This window comes from Lethenteron reissneri, chromosome 41 (genome assembly GCF_015708825.2).
Source record: "Lethenteron reissneri isolate LAM-NWPU_2019-01 chromosome 41, ASM1570882v1, whole genome shotgun sequence".
NCBI classification, from domain to species: domain Eukaryota; kingdom Metazoa; phylum Chordata; class Hyperoartia; order Petromyzontiformes; family Petromyzontidae; genus Lethenteron; species Lethenteron reissneri.
In genome coordinates, this window is record NC_083819.1 from 11,141,338 (window position 1) to 11,164,545 (window position 23,208).

The following is a 23,208-nucleotide window of genomic DNA, read 5'->3' on the forward strand; positions in this document are numbered from 1 at the left end:
CGGAGCTGACACCGATGGATGGGGATGGGCAGCGATATCAATGGTGTCGGAAGCCCACCGATATTTAATAAGATCGACCTGCTGATGAGACCCAGAAAGTCTAATCCTGAGCAGAGGATTCTATCAAAGTCTTCTGGAAAACATTGTTCGAGAAAGGTCCACCGACTAATGACTCTAAATCGATGGTTCCCATCGGCAGACTCTGTAGCAGTCAGCAACACATTTACCTGAGTCGTGTGTTTTAGGACTTGAGAGCGTTCTGGATTTGGTTAGTGATGAAAGAGATAATGGTGCAGTAGACGAGAGCTCTGAGACCGGGGTTGATGATCGCATTATCTTTAAAAATGAGGCTGCTTTTCGTTCAATTTTGTTCCCTTCCCCGCACCGCCGATGAGCACGGTTGGCTACGTACGGTGGGAAAGAAGTTGCACGTACGAACGTCACAGCTCCGGCTGCTGTGCGATGTGGGAGACTTTGTACTCGACTCAAGACGGTATACACATGACGATACACGTTCACGCGATGGTCAAGGTGGCCTGGGAAGCGAGCCGTGCCCCACACGACGAAGAGAGTGGTTGGGATTCGAGTGTGGCTCTGTTGGAGACGGGACGACATCGACGTCGTCGCAATGCAGAGGGACTGCAGTGGCCGCATGGGCGCTGCGGCGGCGAGATGTTAACTACCTCGCCTGGTATACAGGAGGTCGTGGGTTCGATCCCGGCCCTGACGCTTGCTGTATATTTAGAGTGTGCGTGTCTCTCTCTCTCTCATCATAATCAAGGTGGCGAGATGTTGACTACCTCGCCTGGTACACAGGAGGTCGTGGGTTCGATCTCGGCCCTGACGCCTGCTGTATATTTGGAGTGTCCGTGTCTCCCTCTCTCATCATAATCAAGGTGGCGAGATGTTAACTACCTCGCCTGGTACACAGGAGGTCGTGGGTTCGATCTCGTCCCTGACGCCTGCTGTATATTTGGAGTTTGCGTGTCTCCCTCTCTCATCATAATCAAGGTGGCGAGATGTTGACTACCTCGCCTGGTACACAGGAGGTCGTGGGTTCGATCTCGGCCCTGACGCCTGCTGTATATTTGGAGTTTGCGTGTCTCCCTCTCTCATCATAATCAAGGTGGCGAGATGTTGACTACCTCGCCTGGTACACAGGAGGTCGTGGGTTCGATCTCGGCCCTGACGCCTGCTGCTGTATATTTGGAGTGTCCGTGTCTCCCTCTCTCATCATAATCAAGGTGGCGAGATGTTAACTACCTCGCCTGGTACACAGGAGGTCGTGGGTTCGATCTCGGCCCTGACGCCTGCTTTACATTTGGAGTGTGCGTCTCTCTCTCTCATCGTAATCAAGGTGGCGAGATGTTGACTACCTCGTCTGGTACACAGGAGGTCGTGGGTTCGATCTCGGCCCTGACGCCTGCTTTACATTTGGAGTGTGCGTCTCTCTCTCTCATCGTAATCAAGGTGGCGAGATGTTGACTACCTCGTCTGGTACACAGGAGGTCGTGGGTTCGATCTCGGCCCTGACGCCTGCTGTATATTTGGAGTTTGCGTGTTTCCCTCTCTCATCATAATCAAGGTGGCGAGATGTTAACTACCTCGCCTGGTATACAGGAGGTCGTGGGTTCGATCCCGGCCCTGACGCTTGCTGTATATTTAGAGTGTGCGTGTCTCTCTCTCTCTCTCATCATAATCAAGGTGGCGAGATGTTAACTACCTCGCCTGGTATACAGGAGGTCGTGGGTTCGATCCCGGCCCTGACGCTTGCTGTATATTTAGAGTGTGCGTGTCTCTCTCTCTCTCATCATAATCAAGGTGGCGAGATGTTAACTACCTCGCCTGGTATACAGGAGGTCGTGGGTTCGATCTCGGCCCTGACGCCTGCTGTATATTTGGAGTGTGCGCGTCTCCCTCTCTCATCATAATCAAGGTGGCGAGATGTTGACTACCTCGCCTGGTACACAGGAGGTCGTGGGTTCGATCTCGGCCCTGACGCCTGCTGTATATTTGGAGTTTACGTGTCTCCCTCTCTCATCATAATCAAGGTGGCGAGATGTTGACTACCTCGCCTGGTACACAGGAGGTCGTGGGTTCGATCTCGGCCCTGACGCCTGCTGCTGTATATTTGGAGTGTGCGCGTCTCTCTCCCCGTGGTCGCGTGGATCTTTCTGCAGGTCCCCTCCGGTTTTCCCCTCTACATCTAGAAACGTGCGTTTTACAGTATTTTGGATAATCCACTTCGTTGAGCTATCATTCGTGATAGCCAGCTCGCTTCTGAAAAGCAGCTACTACGTAGCTCAGTGGGGCCTTTTAGTTTAGCAAGGGGGCGTCTGTATTAGAGGGGGGGGGGGGTGGACAGCGCATTGCAAAACAGAGGCAGCACAGCCTCTCCAGCCTACACACGGCACAACACGCGCTGTGACAACAGTGCAGCAGGGGCAATGGGGCCGCAGTTACCAACACAGTGGAGAATGCAGAGGGAGGGGATGGAGGGGATGGAAGGGAGGGAGGGAGGGGGGTGTAGAACTACATACGGGGGTGGCTCGGCGCGCATGGCTACAACGCGGTGAGGCGGTCCGTTTCCGCTCTGGCTTCCGCTCGGAAGCCCCAACCCCCCCCCCCTCTGCCCCCAGCCCCCCCCCCCTCCTCCCTTCCCTGCCCCCCCCCTCCCTCGCGGTGCAGCAGCAGCAGCAGCCGCCGGATTGTGCACGAGTCGGGCAGGCAGAGGGGTCGTGGATTGCGAGCGTGCTGGGCAGTGGATACTCAAGCGCGACACACACGGCTCTCTGTGTTACACACAACCTACTCGTAGCTACACACACACGCGTGTGTATTATAGACGCTGTAGAGATACCGTATTCTAGTCGACACTACGACCGCTAGCCATAGGATCTTACACATTGATACACGCATCGATATATACTGTAGAGGCGATGCCGTATCGCATACCAACACTCGTGGACGCACTGGTGGTACACATTCACGGTTATAGATAGGCATCTACACGTACGGGACACACACACACGATACATATTACGCACACGCACGCACGCGTACCCATCCTCACCGCGCAAATTTCGGGCTCGTCATTCGATACGCACGTACACGTCTCCTATATACAAACCTCATCGCCACCACACACACACACCCGCGCCTATTACATACATAACAAAAACACACATCGACGTATAGATATGTAGCTGTCATTAGCCACACGCGCGCACGTACACACACGTGCGCACACGGGGCACACACACACGCAGGGCAGCAGGAGGATGTGAGCGGCGGGCACACGAGCCGGGCTTGCTTCTCTCGCTCTCGCCTCTAACCCACCGTTACCACAATCTACATCATCATCTTCTTCTTCTTCGTCCTCTTCCTCTTCGTCATCTGCTGGGGTTTTGGAGGGTGGAGTGCGCGGGGAGCCGCGAGAGGGGCCGACATGATGCGTGTGACGCTGCTGCCAGCTCCGAGGACATGAAAGATGAGCGAAGAGACGCGCCCAGACGAGTAAGTGGCAGGGACGAGGCCCCCTTCTCCACCTCCCCACACCACCTCTGCCCACCACCACCACCTGCTCTATCAATACCCGTCCATCCAGTACCTAGTCCATCTAGAAACCTCTCGTATTCTCCGTCCTGCCTTCCCATCATCATTCGTCAAAAATCCTTCACCACCGCAATGTTTGTCTCGTTAGTCCAGAACCTCCCGTCATTTCCTCCCATCTGTCTCTTCAATCCTGCACAACATCCAACTGTTTACCTCCCTCCTCCGCCCTTCATTCCTCACCACATCCCTCACCACATCCTTCACCATCTACGCAGCTCGTTCGCCTCCTACCAACGCGCACAGCGTTGCCAACGCATCACCACGCGGCCCATGTCCCGTTCCCTCCGGCATCTCCATCCACCAACACCTACACTCTCCGAGCTCCCCTGCACCATCCACCCCCCCTACTCCCTTCGTCAACAACTTCCCTTCCCACGAACAGACCCCCTCTCAATGCCGCTCTCTCTCTCTCTCGTCTGGGCCACCGTGGAGCCCTCAGACACGGCCGTGCGTGTGCTGGGCACGTCGTGTTTCGGGGGTGCTTGCAAAGGGGATCAAGAGGCTTTCCCAGTGTGAGGACCGAAGAAGGAGGGCGGGTTGCATTGCTAAGAGGGCACACGCGGAGATGACCCAGGGAGAGGTCAGGACTTCCCAGGATTGAGATTTCCGCTAGAGATGTAAATTGTTACTCCTGGGACGGGTTGAGCGGCCGCTCTCAATAATGGGACGCACGCGTGTGGCAGAGGTTGTTGGTTCTGTTTTGAAGAAAGCCAGGATGGTGTCACCAGCCCGTGGGCCAGGAGACCTGCGGGTTTTACAATCACCTGGGGGAGGGGGGGGAGACGGATAAGAGAGTCCTCGCGAGGCTAAGTGAGTTCCCAGGACGGCAGACGTCTCAAAACGAAAAAAAAACGAAAACCGGCCATTGCTGGAGCGGGACCTCTGATGCAGGGCGAGAGGAGGCTCTGGAGATGGAGCAGCAGCAGCAGGAGGAGCAGGAGGAGGGACTGGATGTGGGAGGGATGGGGACACGTCTTGTGGGATCGTCTGAGCGGGCTCTCTGGTTCCATGCCCAGGGGCGGGAGAAGGGCGAGGGAAGAGGAGGAGGGAGGGAGGGGGGCCGCCAGGTGCCGCCATTCCGCCCAGAGAACCCGCCATGTTTTTATCAATCGCTCTCATTAGCATAGGAGGAGTCCATTCATGAAACGCGCCGCCGCCGCCGCCGCCGTGCCGGAGTCGGCGTCTCTCGCCACCGCTGCGGCGGAGAGCGCCCAAGGACCGCAACGCAACGGGCCGTGGCCGTGACGGCCATTTAACGTTCACCCCCCTCCTACTCCTCCTCATCCTCCTCCTCCCTCTGACTCCATCCTCCCTCCGACTCCATCCCCCCCCCCCCCCGGCCCTCCCCTGGAAATGCCCTCCATGTTCTCGACAAAAGAACGCCGTGAAACACGCGCGCACTGTACCAGGGCGGCCCCATTAGTATGGAGGCCGCGTGTCTCCCCGTGTGAGTGTCTCCCCGTGTGAGTGTGTGTGTGTCTTCCCGTGTGTGTGTGTCACCCCGTGTGAGTGTCTCCCCGTGTGAGTATGTGCGTGTCTCCCCGTGTGAGTGTGTGTCTCCCCGTGTGAGTGTGTGTGTGTCTCCCCGTGTGAGTGTGTGTGTCACCCCGTGTGAGTGTGTCTCCCCGTGTGAGTGTCTCCCCGTGTGAGTATGTGTGTGTCTCCCCGTGTGAGTGTCTCCCCGTGTGAGTATGTGCGTGTCTCCCCGTGTGAGTGTGTCTCCCCGTGTGAGTGTGTGTGTGTCTCCCCGTGTGAGTGTGTGTGTGTCTCCCCGTGTGAGTGTGTGTGTCTCCCCGTGTGAGTGTGTCTCCCCGTGTGAGTGTCTCCCCGTGTGAGTATGTGCGTGTCTCCCCGTGTGAGTGTGTGTGTGTCACCCCGTGTGAGTGTGTCTCCCCGTGTGAGTGTCTCCCCGTGTGAGTGTCTCCCCGTGTGAGTATGTGCGTGTCTCCCTGTGTGAGTGTGTGTGTGTCTCCCCGTGTGAGTGTGTCTCGCCGTGTGAGGGTGTGTGTGTCTCCCCGTGGGAGTGTGTGAGTGTGTGCGTGTCTCCCCGTGTGAGTGTGTGTGTGTCTCCCCGTGTGAGTGTGTGTGCGTCTCCCCGTGTGAGTGTGTCTCCCCGTGTGAGTGTGTGTGCGTCTCCCCGTGTGAGTGTGTGTGTGTCTCCCCGTGTGAGTGTGTCTCCCCGTGTGAGGGTGTGTGTGTCTCCCCGTGGGAGTGTGTGAGTGTGTGTGTGTCTCCCTGTGTAAGTGTGTGTGTGTGTCCCCGTGTGAGTGTGTCTCCCCGTGTGAGTGTGTGTGCGTCTCCCCGTGTGAGTGTGTGTGTGTCTCCCCGTGTGAGTGTGTCTCCCCGTGTGAGGGTGTGTGTGTCTCCCCGTGGGAGTGTGTGAGTGTGTGTGTGTCTCCCTGTGTAAGTGTGTGTGTGTGTCCCCGTGTGAGTGTGTCTCCCCGTGTGTGTGTGTGTTACCCCGTGTGAGTGTGTGTGTGTCTCCCTGTGTGAGTGTGTGTGTCTCCCTGTGTGAGTGTGTGTGTGTCTCCCTGTGTGAGTGTGTGTGTGTCTCCCCGTGTGAGTGTGTGTCTCCCCGTGTGAGTGTGTCTCCCCGTGTGAGTGTGTGTGTCTCCCCGTGTGAGTGTGTGAGTGTGTCTCCCCGTGTGAGTGTGTGTGTCTCCCCGTGTGAGTGTGTGTGTGTGTCTCCCCGTGTGAGTGTGTGTGTCTCCCCGTGTGAGTGTGTGTGTGTGTCTCCCCGTGTGAGTGCGTGTGTGTCTCCCCGTGTGAGTGAGTGTGTGTGTCTCGCCGTGTGAGTGTGTGTGTGTCTCCCCGTGTGAGTGTGTGTGTCTCCCCGTGTGAGTGTGTGTGTCTCCCCGTGTGAGTGCGTGTGTGTCTCCCCGTGTGAGTGAGTGTGTGTGTCTCCCCGTGTGAGTGTGTGTGTTACCCCGTGTGAGTGAGTGTCTCCCCGTGTGAGTGTGTGTTACCCCGTGTGAGTGTGTGTGTCTCCCCGTGTGAATGTGTGTTACCCCGTGTGAGTGTGTGTGTCTCCCCGTGTGAGTGTGTGCGTGTCTCCCCGTGTGAGTGTGTGTGCGTGTCTCCCCGTGTGAGTGTGTGTGTGTCTCCCCGTGTGAGTGTGTGTGCGTGTCTCCCCGTGTGAGTGTGTGTGTGTCTCCCCGTGTGAGTGTGTGTGTGTCTCCCCGTGTGAGTGAGTGCGTGTCTCCCCGTGTGAGTGTGTGCGTGTCTCCCCGTGTGAGTGTGTGTGTCTCCCTGTGTGAGTGTGTGTGTGTCTCCCCTTGTGAGTGTGTGCGTGTCTCCCCGTGTGAGTGTGTGCGTGTCTCCCCGTGTGTGAGTGTGTGTCTCCCCGTGTGAGTGGGTGCGTGGGAGCGGTGGTGCAGCGGTTAGCGCACTGCGCTATGACGCGCCCTCGGCAGCGTGGCGGCCAACAAAAACTGCCCAATATACGAAACCCAGTCCCGAGCCTCCCCTAGGTCGACTCGGCCTCAAACGAGTACCACCTGGTTCGGCGTGTAAAACATTTGACACCGGGGAGACAAAGGCGGCCGGGGTTAGTGTTGCCCCCCCCCACCCTTTTCCACAACCCTCGTGTGCGGCCTTCTTCGGTGTTCGCGATAACAGCGCCCAGCCCGTGAAATAAGACCACGGGGGAGTCTCTCGGTCTTTGCGAGTGTGTTCACTGTGGTGCCAGCATTATTTTTGACCGCTTTTCATTCATAAATGCCCAGGCCCGTTATACATCCGTGCCGCTGTCTCAACAGCGACCACCACCACCCACCCACACACACCACCACACACCCACCCACCACCACCACCCACCCACCACCACCACCCACACACACCACCACCACACACCCACCCACCACCACCACCCACCCACCACCACCCACCACCACCACCACCCACCACCACCACCCACCCACCACCACCCACCCACTACCACCACCCACCCACCACCACCCACCACCACCCACCACCACCCACCCCCCACCAACCACCCACCCCCACCCACCACCATCCACCCCCCACCAACCATCCACCACCATCCACCCCCCACCAACCACCCACCACCACCCACCACCAACCTTCCACCACCAATCACGACAGCCACAATACCTCTCCCCCCACCCACGTGCACCCCAACCCCGCTCGTTCCACCACCAAAACCACAAGACAAAGATCACCCGTATAGCCTTTGAAACAGACTGTTGAGGCAAAGGGCTGCGAGTGAGAAAACACGAGGGTGTGGGGGTGGCCAGCCCCACGCCCGGCCGCCTTTGTCTCCCTAGTGGCGATGTTAACACACCGCAGCAGGTTACTAATTTAAGTCGACCTAGATTAGATAATCACTGAAGGCGGTGGTAGCCGTGAGATGCAATTGATGTAGGGACGACGACGCGAAAACCACTACACTACCGCTCCTCACACACACAACACACCACTACTAACCACTACACTACCGCTCCCCACACACACCACTACCGCTCCCCACACACACACACCACTACTCACCACTACACTACCGCTCCCCACACACACACAACACACCACTACTCACCACTACACTACCGCTCCCCACACACACAACACACCACTACTCACCACTACACTACCGCTCCCCACACCACTACTCACCACTACACTACCGCTCCCCACACACACAACACCCCACTACTACTAACCACTACACTACCGCTCCCCGCACACACAACACACCACTACTAACCACTACACTACCGCTCCCCGCACACACAACACACCACTACTCACCACTAAACTACCGCTCCCCACACACAAAACACCCCACTACTACTAACCACTACACTACCGCTCCCCACACACACAACACCCCACTACTAACCACTACACTACCGCTCCCCGCACACACAACACACCACTACTCACCACTACACTACCGCTCCCCGCACACACAACACACCACTACTCACCACGACACTACCGCTCCCCACACACACCACTACTCACCACTACGCTACCGCTCCCCACACACACCACTACTAACCACTACACTCCCACTCCCCACACACACACCACTACTAACCACTACACTACCGCTCCCCGCACACACACACCACTACTAACCGCTACACTCCCCACACACACACCACTACTAACCACTACACTACTGTTCCCCACACACACAACACCACTACTAACCACTACACTCCCACTCCCCACACACACACCACTACTAACCACTACACTACCGCTCCCCACACACACACCACTACTAACCACTACACTACTGCTCCCCACACACACACCACTACTAACCACTACACAACCACTCCCCACACACACACCACTACTAACCACTACACAACCACTCCCCACACACACACCACTACTAACCACTACACTACTGCTCCCCACACACACACCACTACTAACCACTACACTCCCACTCCCCACACACACACCACTACTAACCACTACACTACCGCTCCCCACACACACACACCACTACTAACCACTACACTACTGCTCCCCACACACACACCACTACTAACCACTACACAACCACTCCCCACACACACACCACTACTAACCACTACACTACCGCTCCCCACACACACACCACTACTAACCACTACACAACCACTCCCCACACACACACCACTACAACTAACCACTACACTACTGCTCCCCCCACACACACACCACTACAACTAACCACTACACTACCACTCCCCACACACACACCACTACTAACCACTACACTACTGCTCCCCACACACACACCACTACTAACCACTACACTCCCACTCCCCACACACACACCACTACTAACCACTACACTACTGCTCCCCACACACACACACCACTACAACTAACCACTACACTCCCACTCCCCACACACACACCACTACTAACCACTACACTACCGCTCCCCGCACACAAACACACCACTACTAACAACTACACTACCGCTCCCCACACACACACACCACTACTAACCACTACACTACTGCTCCCCACACACACACCACTACTAACCACTACACTCCCACTCCCCACACACACACCACTACTAACCACTACACTACTGCTCCCCACACACACACACCACTACAACTAACCACTACACTCCCACTCCCCACACACATACCACTACTAACCACTACACTACCGCTCCCCACACACACACACCACTACAACTAACCACTACACTCCCACTCCCCACACACACACCACTACTAACCACTACACTACTGCTCCCCACACACACACACCACTACAACTAACCACTACACTCCCACTCCCCACACACACACCACTACTAACCACTACACTACCGCTCCCCACACACACACACCACTACTAACCACTACACTACCCCTCCCCGCACACAAACACACCACTACTAACCACTACACTACCGCTCCCCACACACACACACCACTACTAACCACTACACTACCGCTCCCCGCACACACACCACTACTAACCACTACACAACCACTCCCCACACACACACCACTACTAACCACTACACTACCGCTCCCCACACACATACATCACTACTAACCACTACACTACTGCTCCCCCCACACACACACCACTACAACTAACCACTACACTACCACTCCCCACACACACACCACTACTAACCACTACACTACTGCTCCCCACACACACACCACTACTAACCACTACACTCCCACTCCCCACACACACACCACTACTAACCACTACACTACCGCTCCCCACACACACAACCACGACCACCACAACCACCACGACCACCACAACCACGACAACCACCGCCTCTCCTCCTCGGTGGGGGGAGGAGTACGTGGCAGCCTCTCCTGGCTGACACACAAACACGAGGCGTTTCTATTCCCTGCATTTGAATCTACACCCCCCCCCCCCCATTACACAGCTGAGAATCCACGCTGAGTCGGATAAACACTGTAATCACGCACTGCCCGTCTCAATCCACTGCTGGATGGAAGGCCCCCCCCCCAAAGCGTATCGAAACAACATCATTGCCTCATGTACAATGGAGGCATGGTGGACACGGTTGAGGAACTTTGTGTTCAATGTAAGTATAGTAAGTGCTGTATGTTCATTTTGGGGGGGGGGGGGCGGGGTTGGCGGTGCGGGGCACTGCCACACTCGCATGCCCTTGTGAATTAATTCACCGTCTCTGACGTCCGATTCGAAGCAACCAGCAGCAGCACTTTTGATAATTCCTTGAAAATGTCAACCAGGTGCCGTGACACGCATCCAAAGTTTTTAGCTTCGTGGAGACCGGCCCAGTTGGGTGGCGAGATTGGCATAGCCGCTCGGCAGTACGGCCATCGATAGCGGCAGGAGACCGCATCGCTGTTCATTGCACACCCATCGATGTCTCGCGTTGCGATTTCAGTTTGTAGTATTCTTGTTAAGCAACCGCAGAACCTCGCTGGGTACAGTGACAACCCCTACTGTGATGCTTGACATGTGCATCGCGTACGCACGTGGAGGCACTTCCAGAATTAAACAGCACGAGAAATTAGCTCGTTTTCACAAATCATAACTCGTAAAATGCCCAATGCATTTTCGCAATCGGCCATAACGCAAAGCACATTGCACGTACAGTGGACAGAACTTGGGCCCAACTACCGTGTTGAACAGACAACGAATTGTGGATGTCTGTTCAGAGTGTGCGACACTTGACACACGCACGGGCCTGCGTTACCATCTGGCAGTTTAAAACACTGTACGTGCAGACACATTTTTTTGCAGGTTAAATGCACCTCGAAATTAATAAATAGCCGAGGTGGATAAGAGGGCAAGTACAGCCTGCTGGCAGCGAAACACTGTTGTGACTGACTGTGGAGAGGCAATGCTGCAGAACGGTTAGAGAGAGAAATGTTTACTGGGTAGAGAGCCCATTCTGTTTGTGCTGGCAATGAAAAGGACCTTTAACCACCACCACTACTAACACCCCTACCTCAATCTGAGACATGGTTATGTTGGCAGATGCCGCGGAACATGTTTTGCAGTGGCACTGCTGGAAATGGCCAGGTACATTTTGAGTTTGTGGAAGCGCGGAATAGCAGTTTCGGCGGCGGTCCACCTGTGCTTTCCGTGGGGTCGTCTTTAGGTGGACCGCTCCACAAATGAGATGATTGTTACGGACGAAGCGAGCGGTTCTCAAAAGGAAAAAAGGGACTTTTACGTTCAAACCGCGTCGCGAAAAAAGAATTGCGGCGACTCTTTCAAGCAACGACGGCGCAATAAAACGGTGGCTCGCCGTGGCTCACCGTGGCCTTTTCGTTGAGCCAACGAGCGGTGGCTCTGCCATCACGCCTGGCTCAGTGCCACCATCATCCAGCCGCGTACTCTTTTCTGTCGGGAGGTTTATGTCGCAGGACGCTAATCGCCGTGGTGTCGCCGATGTTTCTCATGGCTTGCGCCGGAGATCCTTAGGACAAGGATCGGAGTAAGTCCCTTGGTTTGAATGGGCAACACTTTGGGTGAGTGGTTCTGGGTCACCCTGTCCTCGCTCGGTACAAATCACTTAATGTGGACAGCCTGGGATGAAAGGCCATTGTAAGGTTGCTAGCATACGCTTGCGTGTGTGTGGTTGCAGTGGGGAGCGGTAGCGCAGCAGTTAGCGGCCTTCGCTACGAACCCGGCAACACGAGTTGGATTCCCACTCACGGCCAACACCAGTGACGATTATTTGAACCGGTTCTGGGCCTCCGCTAGGTCGACTCAGCCTAAAAAAAGTACCTGGTGCGGTGTGTAACATCCTCACTAGGGAGACAAAGGCGGCCGGGCGTGGTGTTGGCCACCCATCCCCGCGTGTGCTGTGCCGGCCTTCATAGGTGCTCGCTAACAGCACTCGCCCCTACAGTCTGTTAGAGGCTGTGGTTGAACTTATGTAAAATTCATGTTTAAATTGGCATCATTGACTGCTTCTGCGTCTATCGCATTAGACATTTTTACACTCGCCAGCAAAGCGGAAGGTCATTAAGTGGCCAACTGTGAAAGAGAATTGGTTACAACATTACAAGTCAAAATGATTTACTGCTCAAAAGAGCATTGAGGCGTTGTGCTCATCTCCTGTTTACAGCGCTGAGCCAGTGGTGGAATGTCCACATACCTATGGTGGGGGCGAGTCTATCTATAGGACAACCATTGTGGACTTCCCTTCAAAGTCGTAGTGATATCATGGGACCCCGGAGGGATGATGGGCCGAGTCAATCAACCTCTACTGCTGACAACACCCGGCCAAGTTTAGCCACCCAACGTACAAGATTTGTCCCACGTTGCAGCCTCTTAAATTCACAATATGGACAAGTTGTGAATTTAAAATGCCAGTTTGCGGTCAAGCAACATTCCATCACCGGAGTCAACAGTAGGCTTGAGCTCTATGGCCTCTTGCCGTGGCAATGTGTCATTTTCACCACTGGCCGAGGAGGGGGGAGGGGGCTACCAACAGAGGTTGCCCACCACCACTACCCATGCTTGTGTTTGTGGCACTTTGGCTTCAAGTCGTTTGCCATATGGGGTGCCACGGAGGCTAGCTGTTAATTACTTCGTCTGGTTTACAGGAGGTCGTGGGTTCGATCCCGACCCTGACGCCTGCTGCTGTATATATGGAGTTACCATGTCCTCCCTGTGGTCTCGTGGATTTTTCTTTGGGCCCTTCGGTTTTTCTCTCCACATGAGGAAACACGTGTGTACAGTGTTTGGTTGCTATGCATTTCCACGTGATAAGCCACTTTGTTAGGCTATCGCGTGTGGCCAGGTCGCTTCTGAAAAATAGCTAGAAATAGCTCAGTGGGCCTTACCTCGTAAAATATCACGAGAGGTGTGGTAAATTGTGGGCAGCCGTACGTACACTCAACAGTCCCATCAAGACCATTTTTTTTAAGTAAGAAAAAATTGTATGCAAAATGCCCCCTGTCTGTGACAGGGAGAATGCTGTTTACTGTTGGGCACATCATTTAATTGTGTTTGTGGTCTCGAGGCATCAGGCCCAAGGCAGTATTACTTAATCTCAAGGGTTGCTGGTCTAATGAGTCTATTGCAGACAAAGTCTATTGCAGAGACATCCCATCGTTAATCAGAACTCGATCACCTGTAACTGTGACGAGTGGAGGTCTGTGCATTGTTTGTCCACCTAAACGTTCGCTTACACATCTCTGAGCTCGACGGGAGAATAACGTGAAGTCATTTTTATTCGTCATTTTTTCTTTTTACAATCATGCTTTTGGCATCGTGCAGTTGTTCAATTTCAAACCGTCACGGAGCAGCGCAATGTCCCCCATATTAGAAAGCGACGTGCAGAAGGTGACACCGCAGAACTAATTCTGAGATCCTGTCACGTGACCTCGTACCTGCGCTCGGGCTGCTGCTGCTCGCACCACTTTCCTGCAGACTCTGCAGTAGATATTTCATTGCATGGCAGTAATAACTGAAACTTGGATTTTTATTTTTTCCCAAAATTAAGTCTGAAAAACTAAACTAAACAAATATTCACGTGATTTGTGTGTTGTGTGGTCATTGTTGATAGGGCTGAAACCATCAACTGACTGCACTTGAGCAGCCAGTGTAAATCTGGATGATCACTGCCCAGATTTGAACTCTGGATGCCAGCAGCAGTACCGACTCAGTCCTCTGAACCCTGAAATCACCCGGCCGCCACTTTCGCAAGACCTCTTTTCGAACATCCTTTTTCTGAGTCTGGTAATCAGTGAGCGGGCGTGAGAACAGTGAGCAGCGCTCGCTTAAGAATGGACAGAATTGTCTGTTCCTTGGGTTGGGACTAAAACCCATAAATTCCATTGGTTCAGTGCCCTAATATTGGCATTCAACGCCATGGAGACACCTTACGACATCATTTTGTTAATATTTTAAGGCTCATAAGATAGCCGCTACACTGGTTACATGAGTCGATCAATAATATCTGGTCCACGGTCACAATGGGGGACAATTTCTAGAAACTTTGCATTCGTAGAATCCCATTAAAACAAAACGATGGTTTTGTTCCGGTGGCCCGGGAACAGTGTGTGTATATATAGACGTGAGCACGGTACAATACAGTGTTGTAGCGTAACAATGCCAGCTGGAGCGGAACGGAATCCCAAGCGGATGTACTCGGCGCAGAGCAAATACCACCGCTCGTTGCTACATCGGAAACCGTTTCTCTTTGTACTTGTTGTATTTTTGAGAACCAAAAGAGCGCTAAAGCGTCACAAAAATCACGGCATGCGCGGAATCAAAACAAATTGCAGTCGTTTCGAATCGCCCTTTGCTTTGTCCGCGTTTTCAAAGAAATAGCTGCACAAGCGGTGATATTGGCGCGAACTGGTTTTTTTTTGCCAGGTCATGTTGCTGATGCTATCAGTCCCATTTCACAAGGAAGTGAGATTAGGCCAAAAGGTTCACTTGATGTTTTACTGTATTTAGGATCGGGGAAAAGAAACTCGCTATTATTCAATATTTTTCATGTACGTATGTTGAACCTCTTCCGCACCGTACGTAGCCAACCGTGCCAATCGGAGGTGCGGGTGCAGGACAATAAACAAAACACAAAAAAGGGGTTGTAACGAAAATATTTCTTTCCAGTTCTAACAGTTTTTGTAATTTATGGGGGCAAAATTTTGGGGTGAAAAAAAGATGCTTCTTAAAAAGTTGCCACCGGTTGTATTAAAATTATATTCTTCTCTGTAACAGGCCAAAAAAAACTAAACAAAAACTCGAGTGATATTTAGTCATGGAATGTTGCAGAGGCAGCCGAAACACATATCGCATTGGGAAATAAGCACGCTGGGCGAAACTACAGAATAACTTTGGCTGTGTTTTTCATGGGCCCCTTTTGCCAGCCAAGTTTAACGTCACGTGCCCCCTTTTTTCGGCGTAGTTGCGGAGTTTTCTTGACGCATGCCGCCAACAAACTTGGACATTCCGTTTCTTGGAGCGGTGACGCGGCTCTGTGATGCAGCGTCCGCCGCCCGTTGCCGGAGGTTCGCCGTGGGAATGTGGCAGGCCACATCTTGGTTACTCGGCATCGGAAACTTGATTTATCCTTGGAGAAATCCGATGGGCTTTGAAGCTCTTTTTCAAATGTCCAGTAGGGGCAGGGGCAGAAAGTTACAACAACAAACGGTACAAAGTATAGGAGAGATAAGCAAATTGCTTTAAAAGATATATATAATACTATGCCCCGTCCGCTCCAGTAGACTTCAAAGTTCTCGCGACTTCATTCTAAAAGAGTAGGGCATTGTGTTCCAGCGTTCGTGGCTCAAATATCCAACATATAAATTTGATTACAGTACCTGCAAATTTCTCGACAATATCTGCCCCAACTGTGAGACTACTGCAGACTTTGTGTGTTAGACGCAGCGCCTTCGTGATAGCCTTGTGTTATAAGATTGGCGCAAATGCTCAATGTACGCAACTATAGTAAACCCTTCTTAATTCGACACACATGGGGCTCTAGCCTTGCCGAATTGTCCAATATTCTGAATAATGTGCAATGGTACACTCCCCATTGGCTCCTGCCACAATAAAAAAAAATCCAAATTTGTTTTCCCAAACTCTTCACACACCATACGCATTGACACACTGCATCAATTCTATCAAAAACTTTAGATTTGTCTCGCAGACTAAAGGGGTTTATACTTCAATCCCTTTCTATTACTTCTTGGTGTGGGTGTAGACGACATTTCTGAGAGGGTTGGCTTGCACAGAGTGCATTAACGAGGTAAGGTCCAAAGCGACGGGTCTGCACTAACGCTCGCCATGCGGCACGCGTGGCGAGCGTTAGTGCGGCGTCGCTCCACGTGTATGCCAACATTGGACCATGAGCTACGGCAATTCGGCTCGTGGCGAATTACTTATACTGTACTGTATACATGCCGAAAGTGCAGCCGTGTCAAATTATCCCAAATTATGAATGATCAAATACCGAAATAACGAGGTTTTACTGTATATTAAATCCCGGAGCTGCGATTAACAATTTTTTTATACTAAAAAGCAACCCGGTTTATTCTGTGAATTCTGTCTGTAGCCGTGAGTGACTGGAATGAAACTATGAATTCACCTCGCTAGAATTTCTGGATTCATCTCAGGAAGCCTTCCGGGGATCTCGAGCTGTGTCCCAGTTTTTTGACGGACGTTGTAACCACCAACAAACGAAATCTCACGTGGTCACGGCGCTGGTGTGCTGCGTTCGGTGGTGACGTTACTCGAGGCACGCTCGCGAATTCCTGACTTCGCCTCCAGCGTGAGTCACGGCTACCCTTGACGGCATCGCCACCACCGCTTGCCTCTGCTACCCTCTCATCCAGATTATCAGACGGCACACTCCCCTCTCCCCACCCCCATGTATTTTGAGGCAAACATTGGGGGGGTGCTGCATCTGGTGATCCGGTAGCGCTGTGAAAAAGGGACATTGCCCAACATTTTTTCTCCCTTTTCTACACTTATAAGGCAGTGTTATTGACGAATGTGTTGCGGTTAGATTTTGTTTGTTATTTGTGCTCGTGCACCGCTGCCAACGCAGCAGCAACGTAGCCAAAATAATTTGCTTTTTAATCCAGTAGGTGTATGCGTGTGTGCGTGCGTGACCAGATTAGTATAATATTGGCACTGGGTTCCCGATTTTTGGGGGGTTGGTTAGTGAGCTTTGGCGTTGGGATGCGTCTTCCGCTCCGAAGAGTACGGTAAACGCCGCCCGAGCCACTTCTGCGGTGAGTCACGGCACAGAATCTGCTCCCTTGACAGAATTTCCGCCACTGCCACCAGGACGAAGGTCGCTCATCGTGAGATCGCCGGCATCGCGAGGAGACGAGTCCCTCTCGAGCGAGCGAGCGCGGTGACATCGCGGGCGTGCGGCGGAGAGCGCGCGGCGGGTGACAACCTCGTCGTGATGCGTTTCTTTGGAAGCTCCGTCTCTCGCAGGCGCTCCATCTCTCGCAGGCGCTCCGTCTCCCAGGGACGCGCCGCCTCGTTGCTGACGTGTCGCGAGCGATCGCTAAACAATGAAAATAAAAGTCCGAGCGGTGGAAACTTTGCGGCTCATTACTGTTTGTTCACGTATGTGCAAGTGTACGGTCGCCACCTGTCCTGGTTTACCTAGGGATCGTCCGATTGTTGGAGTGAGGTCGCCGATTTTCCTGGGATAGCTGTTGGTCGTCCCGTGACATTAATATTCCTCTTTTTTGTCAGTCGTTCAACAATGCGCCATGCAAGGGAGAGTGAATGTACTTGCCTAAAGTCCTCCCCCACTCGCACGCGGTATTGTGAGATATCCTTCCCACGTCACGTCCCGGTGCTTTGTATCTCAGAGGTGACACCCCCCACCCCATTCCCCACGCACGTACAGCGGTGCACAATCCGCCGCCGGGGTTTACATTGCCCTCGTCGCGTACGGGAGGGCTTTGGGGGCAGCTCTGACCCCGGGGCCTCGAGGCAGGAGCAAGCGCGCTTTACGATTTGAGAATTAGCCGGCCGAGCGGCGATAGAAATCGTCCTCCCCCAACCGGTTACGCGGCAAAACGAGCGGACGTATTGTGGCCGACGGTGAACTCTTCGTGTCCGGGCCGGGCCTGCTGAGCAAAGCACCGCCAAAAACAGCCGTCACACACGCGGCACGCGCACACACACACACACGCGGCACGCAATGCAGTGGACCCAATGAGGATGGCCACCGGGGTCCCCCCCCCCTCCTGCATTGAAACCTAAATAAACGGTTTTGTGACATGTGTGAGGTGTGTGAGGTGTGTGTGACGTGTGTGTGAGGTGTGTGAGGTGTGTGTGACGTGTGTGTGACGTGTGTGTGACGTGTGTGCGTTTGTGTGTCACGTGCGCTGGGGAGCGGTAGTGCAGAAGTTCGCGCAAATGGGTTGTTAACCAGTGGCTCTAGTTCGATTCCCGTTCATGGCCAATACCAGTGACGATTATCTGAACCGGTCCTGGGCCTCCCCTAGGTCGACTCGGCCTCAAATGAGTACCTGGTGCGGTGTGTAAAATCATTGCCACTGGGGAGACAAAGGCGGTCAGGGGTGGTGCTGGCCACCCACCCCATTGGGTACCGTTCCGCCCTTCGTAGGTAGCTACTCACTGCACTTGCCCCAACAGTCTGTTCAGGCTACACAGGGGATCTTTGTTTCTGGCGTGCGCTTCAAGTAATTCTCCAGGAAGATTTTAGTGTTGCCGAGAATTCGTGTTCGACTCGAGGTGATAAGTTATTGCAGAGGCAGCCCTCATCGAGCCTCAAGACTCTCCATTCAGGAGGAGGTTTTCCTGCCCGCTCGGCATATTTTAGCGTCATCCTTTAGCTTTTTTGTGCGCATGGATGTTTGGAAGCTCTCTCGCCGGCCGTTGGTGGACGCTCCCCATCCCTGTGGTTGGAACCGATCTAAAGTGCGAGCCCCCCAATTTACCGATCACAATTTGCGGCTGCTGCATCATTCTGCTCGTTTGATTTCGCATTAACGGTCGCCAGTCGTCCATGGCCTTTGTCTGAATCGCGGCTCTCAGAAAAGGGCACCTCTTGCTTTGCGCAACTACGCCATCACACCTCCGATGAGCATGGTTGGCTACGTACGGTGCGAAAGAAGTTGAACATACATACAGACATCTCCTGGCCATGGGATTGGCACCGATTTATTTCATTAAAAGATATAACCATGGAAATTCCCGTGAGATGGGACTCATAGCACACATGTCACGACACATTCACACATTTAAAATCTGTAACTTTTTGGTATGAATCTATACATTTAATATTAACAAGCAAACACGTACATTTTCTTTTGTATAAACAGTACGATAAGTAATGCACACCACCGGTTCATATGGTTTATATCCGCACAGTAACACTTGCAAATGTTGTGCGGGTGAGTTCTAATTAAAGGTGTGTTGAGACAGACGGAATATTTGAGTGTGTCTGTCGTTTTAATTGGTTGAATCCCATCGCTGGCGCTGATTTCCTCGGGGCGTTGCCAAGTGGCCACGCAAACCCCCCTCGGCTGTATTTGCCAAACGCAGGTCGTTTTGTGGAATACAACTTGTTTTTAAGTCGCCTTTTGCGCTTGGACCTCTTCTGCTCAGGAAGAGAGATGGGTCATGTTGAGCGCGGACCTATCCACTGGCGATTCAGACGACTCCCTTGGACTCCAACTCAGACTTGGAAGACACGGGGACGCGAGTTGAACGCTCGAGCGTCCGGCCAGCGTCTGTGCCGTGATGAGACACGTGACAGTGCGAGGGGCCGCCCCACACGGAGCCGCTGGCTGTGTGGCTCGTACCCCACAGGGATGCACTCATCGTCGTCATTGTCACCATCATCAGTCACCGTCTACTGCTGCATGAATGCCTTCCCCACGCGATGTCATTTCTTGTGGTATTGCAAACAAAAAATTACAACTAAACTATTTTTTATTCTAGCAGGTAGCTCTTTTTCAGAAGTGACCTGGCCACAAATGATAGCTCAACGAAGCGGCTTATCACGTGGAAATGTATAGCAGCCCAATACTCCAAACGCACGTTGATTCTAAATGTGGATAGAAAAACCGGGGAACCCGGAAAAAATCCAAGGAGAGAGAGGCATGAAAACTCCAAATATACAGCAGGCGTCAGCGGGGTCGGGATTGAACCCACGATCTCCTGTATACCAGGCGAGGTAGTTAACATCTTGCCACCTGTCCACGGCGGCGGCGATGATGATGGTGGTGGTGCGGTTTCTCCCTTGGCTGCCATTCCCTCACTTGTCCCGTTGTTCTTTGTGGCCCTGGCGATCCAACTGGCCAAGCCAACTTCGTGGTGCGATACCACCGACTTTGTGACACCACCGACTTTGTGACACCACCGACTTTGTGGTACCACCGACTGATCCGAGTGCTCCTCTGTCACATTGTGCTCTTCTGACTTCTGACGGTGCATTTCTGCCCGCACGTGCCTCCGGGCATTAATCACACTTGCCGTCAGTTAACGCTGCGAGACCGAGCTGGGGGAAATATGAAAGTAGGGTCTTCACCCCGGCCTGCTCTGATTTATATTCCCATCGTCTGAGTTGGGGCGAGTTCAGGTGAAATACCCCCAGGAAGATCCTCCTCGTGCGAGGGGAGATGCATGATTTTGTGATGCGCATGGACTTGTGGCCTTTTAATAATATAAAGGAGCAGCCCTGCAAATACTTGGCCACACCCACTACTGAAAGAAGGGCCTCCACTAGAGGGAGCTGCAGAGAGCCCCTCTCCAGAGAGCCCGTTTAGTGACCCTGCTCTTGCACGCTGGCAAAGAGGTGGGGGTACCCACACTTTACCCCACCGCACCCCACTAACTGTGGTGTGCAGAAAAGATGTAGGAGGCGGATAAACATTTTGACATTGTTCATCACTCGGTCTGAATGCCATTCGTTGACCGAAATGTCGGTAAAAGCGTGGGGGGGTGGGTGGGTTTAAGTGTTTTTTTTTTAAGTAATATGGTTTGTAAATCAGCGGTTGACGTAATGGTGTGCAACACATTTCTTTCCGAGAAAGAAAAATCATTCTGTGCCGCGTCGTGGGGGGTATGCTGGTGTGCCGAATCGCTCTCTGCGATGCGACTGAAGCCCCCCCCCCCCCTTGTAACCAAGGGCGACCACCGTGTTGCCGCGTGGCTATCATCATCATCATCTTCTTCTCCGTCAGCCTCCCAGAAGGCCGAGGCGACGCAGGGAAATGCATTACACAGCCGCAGCCGCGGATGCCGCCGTCCGCGCATGTGGAAATGCGTTCGAGAGGAAGTGAAGTCCACACGCCGTTCGTCTTCGTTGATCGGCGCGGCGTCCGCGGATTTACGTTGGGACGCTTTGCACGCCGGCGCAGTGTCTGAGCAGATGGGGACGTGGCTGTGAAAATAAATTAAAAGGCTTAACGTGTTATTGCATTAGCAGGAAGTTGGGCGTGCGGCGCTAAATCCTCAACGGGTGCCGTACTGTAGCGTTTTCATCAATGAGCGTGTGTTGGCGGTGTCGGCATGATCTCGTTTGTGCTGCGGAATCCGTAACATCCGTAAACATAGTAGCAAAATAAACACGCGCACATTTCATTCACCGATTTCCTACATCTGTCCCCCCCACGTAGAAGTTTTTGTGCAGCCACACGGCCCTCTGGGAAAGCAGAATTCTAGCAGCATTGGTTCAACACACGCCAAACTCTCATCAGCAGTCAGGCTACTCGCTTGAACCAATGCTGGTGAACTGCCAATGTTCAGGGTTTGCTTGTGCTGACCCTGATGCCGCAGAAATGACGTGCTCCCAGAAGACCCTCTTGGCTGATGGGATGAGTAAAACAAATACTTTAAAAAATGTAATGTAGAGGGACAGATTCGGGAAGAGAAGCGTCTTGTCCGCTTAATTATTTGTTATGTTCTCCAGAACGCGGGTGAACTATTGTTTAGCGTTACAGACAAAGTAGACCTCGCGGCTTCACACGCCCACACGATCAGGGTGAAGTCTGTGGCACATAGCCTGCTGCATTCAGGAACTTTTCGATATTTTCTGTTATGAAGCAAATGTTATTTTTATTTTTACAGCGCGCGGAATTTTGCAATTGGCCGAGCTGCTGAAACGTAACGCGCTTTGTGTCGGTCCGCGAGATCATGTTTTTGTTGTTGTTCAGACTCTGGTGGCAAAGTCTGCAGCGACGTGAGCTTATCACGTCTCTTGTGTGTGGGGCTCACCTGACCGACTCCGAACGCCCGGGGACAAAACAATAAAGCGGGCGGCAGCCTAAACAAAAAGAACCCCGAGACAGATGCGGGCGATGCGGCAACACGCCCTCGTTATTATGGCTGTGAGTTGTCCGCAAGGCGCAACGGTGCGGCTGGCGTTGCATGCGAACGGGTCCCGTAGCTCGCTTCGCCTGCGTCGTCTTTCACACGGCGTGCACGCCGAGTGTGAAGGGGGACCCCATTGATGGTCTAGGTGGCTGTTCTTCTGTTCGTGCGAATCACGGTAGCGGCCGATGTGGTTCAGGAGCTCGATGGCAACGTGGAGGTCTAGGTCTGCTGCTTGCCACGACGAGAGGGCTTCAGGAGAGAGAGAGAGTTTGTGTCGGTTTGCTGTTCCTCCTGCGTTGAAAGAGCGCAGACTACAGGCGCGTATGTTGAACTTCTTTAGCGCCGTACGTAGCCAACCGTGCTAATTGCTTAACGAGCATTCTTCCTACCAGGATTCGCTATCACGAGCAATTCGAATTTAGACCCATATGTTCGCAAAACGAGTAACATGTTCGATCAACGAGCGCAGACTGATAAATATGCCGTGGCAGCAGGGAAGGGGAGCACGGTGGCCCGCAGTTGTTTGTTCCAGCTGTCCTGTGCTTGGTCACGTGTTTGCCCACGTGTTTGGTCACGTGGGGGAGGAGGGGGCCTCGTGGTGGCACTGAAATGGGTGTGGGGAGCGGTGGTGTAGCGGTTACGGCTCAGTGGTACGAATCCGGCGATCCGAGTTCAATTCCCATTCAAGGCCAACACCGGTGACGATGATCAGAACTGGTCCCGGGCCTCTCCTAGGCCTACTCAGCCTCAAATGAGTACCTGGTGTGGTGTGTAAGCATTGCCACGAGGGAGACAAAGGCGGTT

At 53.3% G+C, this 23,208-nt stretch overlaps 1 protein-coding gene across 1 annotated transcript in view; it reads left to right on the forward strand.

Annotated features, from left to right (window-relative positions):
- The first annotated feature begins 2,678 nt into the window (after positions 1-2,678).
- The window catches only part of LOC133352774 (sprouty-related, EVH1 domain-containing protein 2-like), a 67,027-nt gene continuing 46,497 nt past the window's right edge, over positions 2,679-23,208 (forward strand). Inside the window, exon 1 of the mRNA XM_061568648.1 lies at positions 2,679-3,516. Within this exon, the coding sequence (XP_061424632.1) occupies positions 3,491-3,516 (26 nt within the window). The 5' untranslated portion in view covers positions 2,679-3,490. The remainder of the gene's footprint in view (positions 3,517-23,208) is intronic.